The 12,808-nt window shown below is 41.0% G+C and overlaps 2 protein-coding genes across 6 annotated transcripts in view; one reads left to right on the top strand and one right to left on the bottom strand.

The window, feature by feature from the left end:
• Positions 1–500: 500 nt before the first annotated feature.
• Positions 501–2,243, bottom strand: LOC136431419 (KRR1 small subunit processome component homolog). The gene has a single exon (XM_066422793.1). The coding sequence runs from the start codon at positions 2,203–2,205 to the stop codon at positions 1,141–1,143; it is 1,065 nt and encodes a 354-aa protein (XP_066278890.1). The 5' UTR covers positions 2,206–2,243; the 3' UTR covers positions 501–1,140.
• Positions 2,244–2,283: 40 nt separating this feature from the next.
• LOC136431415 (WD repeat-containing protein 91-like) overlaps positions 2,284–12,808 on the top strand; it is a 25,787-nt gene continuing 15,262 nt past the window's right edge. The window contains exons 1-11 of one of the 5 annotated variants that reach the window (XM_066422777.1): positions 2,284–2,438; positions 4,078–4,201; positions 6,963–7,103; positions 7,352–7,474; positions 8,339–8,421; positions 9,095–9,201; positions 9,908–10,082; positions 10,673–10,849; positions 11,473–11,644; positions 12,205–12,243; positions 12,552–12,589. In XM_066422777.1, coding sequence (XP_066278874.1) covers positions 2,316–2,438; positions 4,078–4,201; positions 6,963–7,103; positions 7,352–7,474; positions 8,339–8,421; positions 9,095–9,201; positions 9,908–10,082; positions 10,673–10,849; positions 11,473–11,644; positions 12,205–12,243; positions 12,552–12,589 — 1,302 coding nt within the window. In that variant the 5' untranslated portion in view covers positions 2,284–2,315. The remainder of the gene's footprint in view (positions 2,439–4,077; positions 4,202–6,962; positions 7,104–7,351; positions 7,475–8,338; positions 8,422–9,094; positions 9,202–9,907; positions 10,083–10,672; positions 10,850–11,472; positions 11,645–12,204; positions 12,244–12,551; positions 12,590–12,808) is intronic. The other 4 variants (XM_066422774.1, XM_066422772.1, XM_066422776.1 and 1 more) reach the window with 4 other exon arrangements.

The raw sequence follows: 12,808 nt of genomic DNA, 5'->3' as shown, positions 1-12,808 counted from the left end.
TTTATTTGTGAAGTGTCTGCCATACTGTACAACTTCTACCTTGCTTTCGTGCACTGAAAAATTTCTGACTTTTTCAAAGATTCTAAATGTGCGTGTACTGAATTTTTATCCAAACTTAAAACTACATGTATTATCAACTCTGGGGGGCGCAGATGAACATTACTACAAATGCAGTTAGTTGTGATTTAATTTCACAGTTGGGAGAAAATGGAGTGTTTGCGATGGTTTTTAGTTTGCAGCTTAAACAAGGTGGTAGGTGGCCAGAAGACAGAATGAGCCTTTTCATGGTAGTTTTAAGATTGCGGTGAAGAGGTTACTGCAAAAACTGCAAACATTAAACATGCGAATTTAAGTGCATTTACAGTATGTTCTGTTTCATTTTTTAAAAGGTTTTTAAAGTGTTTTAAATTTATGGTTGAAACAATTCTGTAGTACAGAATCTAAGCTGCAAACGTTTCAAGAGTAAGTGACCAAGCAGCAACTTAACACCAGACTCAATATTTAATTCTATGTTGATTTAATTCATTGTATTCTTTGTGAGTATGGATATGTAACCCGTCTTTTGCCTAATAGCTAACAATCAAAGAGGGGACTGTAATGCTATACAATTTGCCAAACCTTAACTGCATCAAGAAATATCTGGTATACATCATTATTATAATACATGTATTCAGAAATGATCATTTTAGCATGTTAGGAACATACATGTACTTTACATAGACTAAGTGGATGATTCAGCAGGTTATACTTCTCATAGATACACTTTAATGCACAAGAACATACATGTACAGTAGTCATTTGTACGAAGATGTTGAGAAGAAACAGATTTTCTTTCCAGTTCTATGTGGCGACATTAACTTGCTCATGGTCCAGGATAAGATATAGCTGACAGTCACAGCAGTACCACTATCGCACTTCGACTTCACAGATGACACAGCGCTAATGATAAGCAGGATGGTGCAAAGAATAGAGAAGAGCTTCCGGAACCTAACAATCAGTGCCGAAAAGACCAATTATAATGATGATAATCTTCAATGTAACACTTGCTTCAAGATAATATTATATAAGCAGTTTTGCTGCGTTACTCTTTAAGTATTTTATACGCTTATTTTCCCCTGGCTTTTATCTTCCCTGTCATTTCTACAGATTTTTGATTTGCCCCAAGCTTTGTTTTTTGGTGACTTTTTTGATTTTCCTCTTCAATGCTTCAACATCAACTTTAGAATTAGAGCCTGTTTCGGAGGTCTTGACTTTGTGGGTTGGCTCCTCTGGGGGTACGAATGCCTTGTTTCTTCTCTCCTGTTGGGCCTTCTTTGCCTCCACCTCTCGCACCTGCTGCTGTTGCCTCTTCCTTTGTTTCTTCTCCTTTTCCTTCATGAAGAATTCACCTGTGGCCAGCTCCTGATCAACCTTACTGTCGGGCTGCGGAGGAGGGAAAGGTGTGTATTCTTTCTTCTCGCGCTTCTTAAATGGCTGTTTCCTCTTCGACAGCTGCTTGTGCTGGAATTTGGGAAGGAATCTATCCCAGGACTCGTTCTTCAACACAGGGTCTTTGGCCAGCTCCCTTTTGATCATCATGGCCTTGATGTTGTACACAGGGTGGACGTTTTTCATTGTGTCCACAACGATTTTTCGAACATCCCTCAGTCCCTTGTGTGACCCTATCGCAGCCACCGTGTTGCCTTGCACCAGTACGTAACACTGTGTCAGGAGTTCCACAGCCTTGAGAGTTTGTCCGTTTGGTCCGATCAGTCTCTGTCTCCTCTTCACAAACCTCTCCTTGTTCCTCACCATGCCGCCTATTTTGATGATGTCACAGAACACGTCATCATCTAGGATACGGACAGCTTGTTCGTAAGGAACACTTCTCGCCAGCAGTTTGATCAAATCTCTTGCCCTGATGACGATGAACGGGTCCCAAGTCTTCCTGGTGGTGGCGACCGTCATGCTCCCCTCTATAACATCCAGCACGGCCCGCACTCCGAATTCTGCAAGCTTCTTCTTCACCAGAGGCCAACACTCCCGCAAGTACTGCTCCCGGTACTTAGGAAACAGCGTCGCGAAGGAGCTCTCTTCTAACATGCCATGTGGGTTATCATCCTTAGAGAAGCCAGGCTCCTTCCATCCTTCTGGAACTGTAAGTAGCTCGCCTTGATCCTGCTTTTCTCCTACAGCGACGTCGTGAGTTCCACTTATCTCCGCCATTTTGGTCCATGTGCTTTAATCTTGAACCCAGAGTACCAAGTTTCTGACATCCTGATTGGTCCAGCGCGTAGACATGGGAACGAGAGTAGTTGACCCTTGTTGACCCCAAGATGGCTACCTCGACTGATAGAATGGATGATCTTGTCCGAGATTACCTCCTCTATCGGGGTTTTACTAGCACGCTGAAAGTTTTCGAGGGGGAGATTAAGTCAGATAAGGACAGAGGATTCCGTGTAAGTAAAGCAGTGGTCTTACATGCGGCAAATTGACTATAAAACTGACTGGTGTTCTTGCGGCTGGGGAGGGGGGATCTTTCGGAAAAAAACAACAACTTCCCGTTGAGGTCGCAGCACACAGTATTTTGCCTATAGGGATTTACATGCACAACCCAGTTTACTACATTCGCCGGTGCTCATTTACGTTATGCGTTAGGGAATGCTACAATTGCCTTCTTTGCTAATATAAGACTTTATAATACTTTATACAACTTGTGTAATTTGGGTAGAGAATATGGTCAACTGACATGATTCATGCGAATAGGTCCTTATTTGCATAATAGAAAATCTAATTATGAAAACATTTATTATGATATGCCACTCGAAAAGGTTAACATCAGTCGGCAAAGGTCGTGGAACTCTAGTTTGGGGTCTCAATTGGAGGCTGCACACCCTCAAGTCTAGGTACTAGGTACCGTCTCTCCCAGGGAACTATTCTGAAGCAAACCAACTGTGTATGGGATGAAAGCCTATCCCTTCCGCTACAAGACAAACTGAGTTTTGTTTCTTCAACCTCTCTAATTTTGGTAAATTAGAAGGAAAAAACATTATTTTCACGTCAAAAATGATGCTCAATATTTGGCATTTTTGCGTAGAATAAAACTCATTGAAAAGATTTTTTCGGCAGAAACGACTAAAAGGAGAAAAACCTAGTGTATAATCGAGCCAATTATAAAGAAAGTCCTAGTACTAAGAATCTTTTTATCATTCACGGCGCGAGGCATAGCAACATCACCTGTAGAACACTACAAAGGTCAATCTCGGGCAAAGGGGCGCTTCACCTTCAACACGGATAAATATCCGGAAATAAGGCTCGGACCCAAACTCATTTTTCACCAAAAACACACAAATTCACACTGCTTTTCAGACATGTTAGTATTCAATGTCAGTTCGAAGCACTTTATGAGAAATGTGAACTCACTTTATTGTCACGCACTACCACGGACCCCGGTCGCGGAAGAACTGGGATGTGCACCGATAAGGAACCCAAAGTGAGAAGCTTTGAGGCTTTAAGATATATGGCAGGGTGCACAAACAAGGTACAAGATTTTAATATGTTTGACTTCAGGGTACAATCTACAAAATATGTGAAAATGAGCTTTAATTTGCCGGCTCGTTCTCTTTATTTGCCACTTTTATTTGACGCCCAGCGGCGGTCATCATACTGCAGCCGACGCACAGCATTTGGCGGTAACAATATTCAGGCGCGAATTCAAGCCGACCAAACAAACATCGTAATCCAACTTGTCTCAAAACTGACAGATTTCTCTACCATTCACCACAGTTTTGGCCTCGATGATGTGCACAGAAGAATAACTACTAGTACGGCTTTTTCAAGTACTGTAATGTACTACATTATACCCAAACTACTATTGGGGACGGGGGTCGCGGATAAATATTGTGTTCTGCTACCTTAACATCTTTATAATATGATCAAGATCAAGATGTCTTTTATTGGTTTGTCCCACTTCAACAAAATTATCACTGCTTTATTAATTTGTATACTGTTGTGTTGTGGCCATGATTAACTCATTGAGGATGATAGAGGTCTTAATTCTTCAATCAAGCATTTCAAGAACATTTTTTCTTGTACCAGGCTGACAAGGTTGTTGAACAGATGATCGGGTTCATTCAGCAGTACGAGCTGGGCGCGCTGCGGGAGTACTGGGGACATCTGGACAGGAGGGTGTTCTGTCGACTGGAGCATGTGCACTCCACAGGTACAGTCTGGTCTGGTCGCATCTCTGTTTGTCCCACTTAATTACCCTGATTTATTACCCTGGAAGTTAGAAAAGCAGCATGCTTAAAAAAGTTAACAGTCTTCTACAACATCCAACATGATGTAATGCAGTGCCCTATCATCAACAGCAAACTGGTCCCACTTCCACCACGTCAGCACCAAACTCATTACAAACAGTTTCGCCTTATCAGCACCTGAAAATTGTTGAAATCGCTGTTGTTTTGTTTGAACACCATGGCCAAATTGTGTACTTGGTCCGCTGAAGGAGGATTCCCGATAATCATACTGTTCTCTAATATAATACACGTACACGTAGTCTGCGCGACGAAGAGCACCAGTTGTTAATTCGCGCACAAAGGCCGTCGGGAGTATAGTAATTCGCGAACTAACTGTTCGAAACTGTAGGACTGTCAAGGAGCTAACTTCTCTTATTACAAAAAAATAGTAGGAAACACTGTCCTTGAACAGCGTTACCACTAGCAGGTGACAGCACTGGGAGATCGAAACGAGTTAGAACCATGGTTCCTTGGCAAGCCCTACAATCCAAGACAGAACTCTTTATGAAAATACTCAAGATTGATTTAATCACACCTCGATGGCATTAGGACATGTCCCTATCGTCTTATTTGAATGGCTTTCATTGTCATTTTTGCTGCAAGGCAAACTTGATAACTAGCTTGCCCCCACTCTGTGCAGCAGCGACATTAGCAGCCAGAGATGGTACGGCTGGTAACGCTGTTCCTCGGAATTCGGACTTTACAAAATCCTGCATATCTTCTTTAAAATTAGGTATTGTACTATAAGAAATTGAACATCCAGTAAGTAACCCCTAGATGATGAATACTATCAACATGTTTAATTTCATGGCTGCATTTCACAAAAAATAATTGCTTTTGAAATGGCATTTCCTACCTAGCTATTCTTGTTCATAACGCCGCCAAAGCGTTCCGAAGTCGCTGTTTGGATCTCGACAATCCCTGGATGACGTAGGTATTGTTTGATTCTTTGGAATACAGCTATTGAGCAGACTGAGTTTACAGTGTGAGTTTAGCTGCGATTCTCGGGAATCTTTTGGTGGACCGAGTTACACAGAGTGTGTAACCTTAGCAGCATTTTGTGTGTTAGTGCTTGATTAATTCTCGAAAATCTTTCAGTGGCCCGAGTACACGGTGTGCTTAGGTATGATTCTCAGGAATTTTCAGTGGACAAGGTGAACTGTGTGAGCATGATCCAGTGGAGTGAGAAGACAGTCACGATGTGTGTTTTAGAGTGTGGTATATGATTCAGGGACCAATTCATAATCTAGGAGTGTTTTCAAAGTAACACTGATTTCAACGAAAACTCGATAGCCTACCGCCTTAGCCTGAGTGCCAGCCTTTTTAGCTTCCGTACGCTACCCAAGCTGGGTAGCGCAGCGGAGCTAGGGTAGCGGACGGAAGCTAAAAAGGCTGGCACTCAGGCTAAGGCGGTAGGCTATCGAGACTACCGCCTATGGTCACTTTGACACTTTTGTGTGATGTGCCTCTGCCAATCACTACTAATATCATACTGCGGCTTTTACGATACCCGACCCTGGCTGTGGAATTAGGATTACGAGATTGGATTATGGATTATGTGCAGGCAGTGTTCACTGCACGACTGTGGACATCAGCAGCATACTCCCAACATGCCGAAATAATCATTACCTTAATTGTGAGCACTGAAGGGAAGAAAAACTTACTTTAAAGCAAACTCAAAGCCTGTACTTTGCAGGCCTGCTTCTGATGTTCTGTCATAATTTGATGCTGTTGGAGCCGTCATAGCTATTGCAGGGTATGATAGTATCTTGCTTGCAGTCTGATACTTTAGCCTGTACAATGGGCATAGTCCATTGTACACAACTGTTGTATGGTCTTATGTATAAGACAAGTGCAAACAAGAGAAACCCTGCAGCGGTTGCCATGGATATCATGGCTCAGCTCTAAGTACAATAGATGTACATACTAGTAATCATTGGAACAGAAGTTAGGCCATGCTGATTTGATTATAATCTATATGGATGACATCCTCTGGCCATACCTAAACTGTTACGAGTGTGCGAAGAAGAAAAAAGTTGCTTTCATTATAAGATCAAAGTTGCTGCTGATCTGCTTTAGCAGATACTCACCAGTACTGCCGCCTCTGTCTCCGGGGGAGAACCTGTGCCAGTGTTGCCAAGGGGCTCGGTTTTATCTCATCTTTATCTACAAACTCTCCTGGCGTGACCATGTGAAGTCTTTGGTGTCAAAAGCCTCGAGCAGGCTTTACTACATGTACCTCCGTCTGCTGACTAAACAGGGCATGAGTGTCGAAGATCTCATCCAGGTGTATCTGAGTCTCATCCGCCCTGTTCTGGAGTACGGGCACGTCTTGCTGGTTGGTTGCAGTGAGGAGCAGGCAGCTAGCATGGAGAGAGTTCAGAGCCATGACCTCTGGATTATCTCACGCGGCGGCTGGCGATTTACAGTATAGTCTGTTATGGACCGATGTTGAGGTCCGCAACCTTCTTTCTGAAAATGGAGAAAAATTGATGCGTGCGCAGATGTCATCCATAGTCAAGTCAGCATGGCCTTATCTGAAAATTTTGTTTTGAACATCAAAGTGTAATGATATTTTGATGATAGCCCTCAGTCTTTTTCAGTCTTGTGAATTAAAATGATACATACTTATCACTTTTTGTGATAGTAAAATTCTAGGATTGAACACAGGCTTTTCCTCCACAGGTGTGAATAAGCTTGCCCGGAGCCTCCTTCGGCTGTACCTTGTCCATGCTATGCAGAATGGCCGGACTGAGAAAGTCACTGAGTTCTTTGAAAAGTTGGCCCCAGAGATCCAGGGCCAACCAGAATGGAGGGAATGGTTTGGTAGGGTTGATTATTTAATCATTAAACTTCCGCTGCATTAACTCATGTTTAATTCTTATAAGTAGTTTATTAAAGTGAGACATATACAATAATACCAGTACAACCTGTATGGAGTGTTAAAGCTAAAATGCCATTCTCCCTCTGCCACCTTTCATAATAATTCATAATGATGGATACACTATTTTGAAAGTTATCTGTGGATTTTGATGATGATGAACTTCAACAATTTGTGGCTTTTTTTTCTCCAGTGCTGCCATTTTTGTCCAACCCGGAGCAGAATCCAGCATTTATGATGTACTTCACTAAGCAGTGGGCTGACACTTTCATTGTCTCCTTACATAACTTCCTCAGCGTCATCTTCCATAGCATGCATATCCTTTTGTGACTCATCACATATACATGACATGTGGGGTATATCTGCATGTATGTACTGAGGGGAGTTATGGTGGTTGCGTTTTTTTATTTCATTTTATTTATTTTATTTTGTTTCTTTTAGCTTGATTATGAATTTATTCACATCTACTTTAAGTAGATTTTAGGGTAGTGCTCTAGCTGATAAACATAAAGTCCAAAATATGGTGAATGGTAAATAGGAAAAACACAAAGCCAACATTTGTAAATAAATCTATCTCCCTCTCCATCTTTAAAAAAATATTTTTCCACATTCATACATGTACATGAAATGTACCAATTGTTCACGCTGTAGCTTTTAGCATCATGATTCATGGTGCAGAAGCCTGAAATAAGTTCTTTTAGAGAAGTAAGACAGTTAAGTGGATGCTTTATAAGAATGCCTTTCAAGGCAAGATTTTGATTATATATGTGCAATGTGTCATGGCAAAAGGAAGATTTTATACTAAATTATAGTGATGCAATGATTTTTGAAATATAAAAGTACATGTGCACATGTATAAGAATTGTGTAGCAAACTGTTATCATTTTCTAAATGGTGCCTTGGATAGCTGGTCATAGAACATGCTTAACATCATACCACTGCATTTTAGTATTATCTGAAACAGGAAGTACAAATGACTGGTGTGATTTTCTCTTACAATCTGAGTTGACACAGCCACATGTAGCCATGTAAAGTTAGGCAGTACAACTTTGCTTATTTTCTGCATCATCTTTGGATGTCAACCATGAAATTTAATTGCTGTGGCCTAGCTTTATGTGTGTATGCACCAGTTCTGCTCACTTAGATGGCAGGTTTACTGTTGTCCTTAACATATGCTCACCTGTACCAACCCTACTGAGTTTTAAGATGGAGCAAGCCAAGATGACTCAGTTCAAGGAGGAGAACGACATGCTCAGGCAGCAGGTACAAATGTAACATGTCACCGTTTTGTCATCTCCAGTCTTCATGCAGTTGTCTTCTCCATGGTATGGTGGCATTTTTGATATGTCTTACTCAACTATGGAAGAAAGGTGTTTGTTTAGACAGCTGATATCCTGTCATGCTGGTAGCATCCAACATTAACTAAGTAGCATCTAAATATTTTCAACTACTCATTTGGGTTCTGTATGAAGGGAAAAAGAAAGACCCAAAATATATCCACTATCATGATAAATGTCTTTTTTAAGATCCTGTTCAGTTGTCAAAACCTTTGCCATACTCATACTACATGTTGAGAACTTTTATTTCAGTGAAATATTCCATGTACTGTAAATGTTTGCGGCAGTTTTATTTTCTTGGTGACCCCACTATAAATTTATGACACAGCGAATATGCATTTCTAATATATTACTACTGTGCTACTGGATTGTTTCAACAACCTCCTTCCCCTTTTTACCACAAAATTGAGTCTCTTTGAAAAGAACTAGATTTACAGTATGTTTCACTTTTGCCAAAGTTAGCACTATCTAACATTACATGATCCCAAAGCTACGAAAAACAGAACATCAAAACAAGTCACTGAAGGTTATGGAAAATGACAAAGAAAATTTTAAATGGCATCTAACAGTTTGGATGACGGGTGGTAACTGTGTTTTAGGTTGCAGCCTTACAGCAGAGGGAACTAAAGAAAGCTCTGAAGGAGAAGGAAAAGGTGAAACTAGCTGGGTCAGGAGAACTCATGGATGAATTCTACGCCGGGCCAATGTACGTAGATCTGTAGTGTGGTTCTGTACATTATTAGCTGTCTCTGTAGCAGGGCACGAAATTAATTTGCATGCACTGTTGCTAAAAATTTAGATGCACAGAAATCATCTCCCTTGCCCATCCTAGTGCAATAATACACATTCCTGCATGATTGTCTTCAGCTCTGCTACCACATGATAGAGAAATTTTAAATTCTGCCCTGTAAAGTAGTTATTTCTTGGGTTTTTTTGATTGAGAAAAAAAATCACATGTACCGTTATTCAGGATTATGAATTAACCCCAAAATGCTCATACTCCTTCTCATCTTACTCTTAGAAAAGATCACAGACAAAAGGTAGTGGATGCAATCTAACATGTCTGACTGTTTCCAAAATCTATCCAGTTGCTTGAGTAACTGTTGTCTTGCATATACTTGTCTTCTTAGTTTTTCATCTATCAAGAGATTAATAGTTCAAAATTCATTGTTTTAGATGTTAACGAGCCTGGTATGTTTTCGTCATTTTAATCATCAACCAGCTTTAATTTGTACATGTATGTTGACATTGGCTCATGTGGTCGCATTCAGGTCTTCCAATTACATGTATGATATGTATTGATTTTTTTTTTAAATCTGTGAACCGAAAATTCAGTTGTTGTACATGTGGCCTTTGAGTCTGTGTCCCTCCCATGTACTGTGTAGAAACTGTAACTGTTGTGTTTACTGTAGGGAAATACGGGATGATCCTGACAACCCGAAGGTTGCTAGAGGAAAGAGCTCCAACTCCCCCTCTCCTGTCCGTAAACCAACACTCCTATCCACCATCAAGCCACAGCTGGCTTCAGCCAAGAAACCAGCAGGGAAAACAACAACAGCCGTGCAGAAAAAAGAGGACAATTCACAGGTAGTAGCATGTTGTCACCTCATATACAAGAAGGAGGCAGGTTAAAACTATTGTTTGCTATAGACAGGATGCTTTGACAGAGAAACACTAACTATAGGTAACATCAGTAATGATGGAATGTTGTGAATTATCTACAGTATCACGAAAATCATACATACATTAACTAAGACATTCATAACAGGCTAGTAAGTAAGGTAAGTCAGTCATGCCAAGATTTGTGAATCAGGATTTACCCAGGAGGGAGATTGATCCCGATTCACGAATCCTGGTTTGAACAGCCTGAATCTGGCTCCGGGCGAGGTGGATTCCAATTCACGAGTTAGACTCCATGGATCGGATCTGGATCATTCCTGTGACTGATTGAATATTAATTTGCATATGCTAGTATGAACGGTGTCTCAAACACAACCCTTGGATAAAACAGATGCAGTCATAATGTCAGCTGAGATACTGTCATAGCAGTGATCAGTAGTGCAATTATTGTCATTACATAAGTTGTACAATTGACATCAAATCTATGGGCTACATTTATACTGTATGCTACCCATTTTTCTCAATGTACATGTATCATAACGTCGTGTCCGTCTCAGAGACCAGTCAGCCCAGGAGTCCAGAGAAAGGCCCAGGTAGATGTTGGTAAATCAGCCAAGCCTCCTGGTGAGTCAGCAAAGACAACACTGGTGCAGAAACAGGCCATGAAGCAACAGAAGGCCGTTAGTCTGGAGCAGCAGCGCAGAGAGCTTCTGTCTAAAGCACAGGCTGCACAGGTCAGGGGTTACACATTATCTTGCCTCGCTATGACTTGCCATGACTCAGACCAGTACTAGTGTAAGTTCTATTTACACATCAATGCCTCACTGCCATGTCTCTATTTCAACCAACCAGTGCAACATGTATCCCAGCTGATTGTTATAATTGTTAATCTATGATTAGTGGATGTTATGAAATATCTGCACGGTAAAAAGTAGTGCCCCCACAGCTCCAATTTTGGGTGCACAAAAGTGCATGATTATGCATACAGTAATTTGAGTCCTGTATGTGTGTTGTATACAGTTAAACGACTACAATGCAAAATTTGTATCCGAAAATAATTTCATCAGGTTGGTAGAACATAGGATATTTGGAGTTTCTTTTAGCACAACCAGGTAATCTCACCTGCTGACGTTTCGGTGTCTGTCAGACACCCTCTTCAGAGCTTCTGACTGGAGTACTGCTTCTCTCCGCTATAAGTAGCCGATGTAGGTGGCGCTTTTGCGGCGAGAACGTAATCCCAAATATGGCTGAGCTTGTATCCCTGCAAAATTTGTACTTTCAAAAGTGCTCAGAATTTGCATGGGTGTGCCTGGCTCATTCAAGTATGCAAAGGTGAGATTATTCTACTATTTTGCAGGCCAGATCAAATGCCTTGGCTCAAGAGAGTCTACAGGAGTCTACCCTGGTGAGAAAGGAGACTGATGGACCTAAGGATGTGCAGAAGTTCACTACTCCATCTTCTGCTGCAAAAGAGTCAAAAGCTAGTGTGAAACAGGAGGCTGGTAGTGGCAGCCTGTCTCCAAGAGATGGTGGGACATTTTGATTTCTGTAGTAAAAACAGGCTAGCCTTTGATAAAATCTGTTTTTCAAGACAGGTTTCAATTTAACTCATTAGGCATTTGCTTGAGCTTCGGTCGATTTCCGTTTGGTAAAAATCATAGTATTTATGTTAAGTAGATGGGTCTATTGACTTTGTGGCTCCTACCGTAACGGTAGCATTTGAGTTGGTCTATCAGAAAATTTCTGTTCATGTTATTATCTTCACTGTGCCTGCCCACTCCACTCATGCCCTCCATATTTGCCATAACTCAAAAATCAAAGTTGATCAAAATATTGGCTTTTTACCAGATTAGTCAATTCTGACTTCGTCCGTGTCCAAGAGATTGTACCATCTCATGGGGGATTTTTGATTATTAGTGTTCAACGGACGTCGCCCGAGCCCCGTCCAATTTGTGACGGGACAGATTTTCAGTGAAAACTATGGTCGACGCTCGGGCGATATACAAATTCGGCCGACGTTGGCATGAATTGTGACACCGGCTTTAGCACATAAACGTGTACAATCATGTGTGATTATATTTTGCTGTAGGGTCCATGCCTGTCTTTACCGAAAATAATTCTACAAAAGGTATGGATGCATTGACATGTACTGTTTATTACTTCTGAATAGCCTACATGTACATGATCGTGTTGAAATGTATCATTCTTAGAAAAATGCAATTACATTTACTTACATGTAGCAGCACACTTTCTATGAAAACAGATAATGTTCTGTATAGCTTTGTCTTTCCTAAATATGTTATCTTATTTCTTACCTACTATAAAGTGTACTGGGGATCAGTTTACAAACTTTCCCCTCAGGTTTTTGTGTGATCTTTGTCCTGATTCTGTCCTGTTTCTTCTTATTGTATAATTATACAACATGATTTCTTTCAGCAACAGAGGAGCAACACCCCTTTCTTGTGCTGAGTCAGGTTGGTAACTTACTTTATGCATTTTTGACGCACCTAGCCTTAGACCAACCAAGAATGGTTTTCATATTTTTCTGTGTTGTGTTCTCTATGTACAGCTCCATAGCTGTTGGTGATTTTTTACCCCAGTTATTAAATCGTGTGATAACCACCTCCCAAACTTCGTTCATAATTCTAGATTGGACTGAATGTTTCTAAAGAACACAGCAAATTGTCCTGACT

Source organism: Branchiostoma lanceolatum, chromosome 3 (genome assembly GCF_035083965.1).
Source record: "Branchiostoma lanceolatum isolate klBraLanc5 chromosome 3, klBraLanc5.hap2, whole genome shotgun sequence".
In the NCBI taxonomy this organism is placed as follows: domain Eukaryota; kingdom Metazoa; phylum Chordata; class Leptocardii; order Amphioxiformes; family Branchiostomatidae; genus Branchiostoma; species Branchiostoma lanceolatum.
This window is presented reverse-complemented; position numbering and strand designations above follow the sequence as displayed.

Bases quoted from the DNA above. Each gene is read 5' to 3' on its own strand.
- LOC136431419 (XM_066422793.1), bottom strand. From the start codon at position 2,205: ATGGCGGAGATAAGTGGAACTCACGACGTCGCTGTAGGAGAAAAGCAG.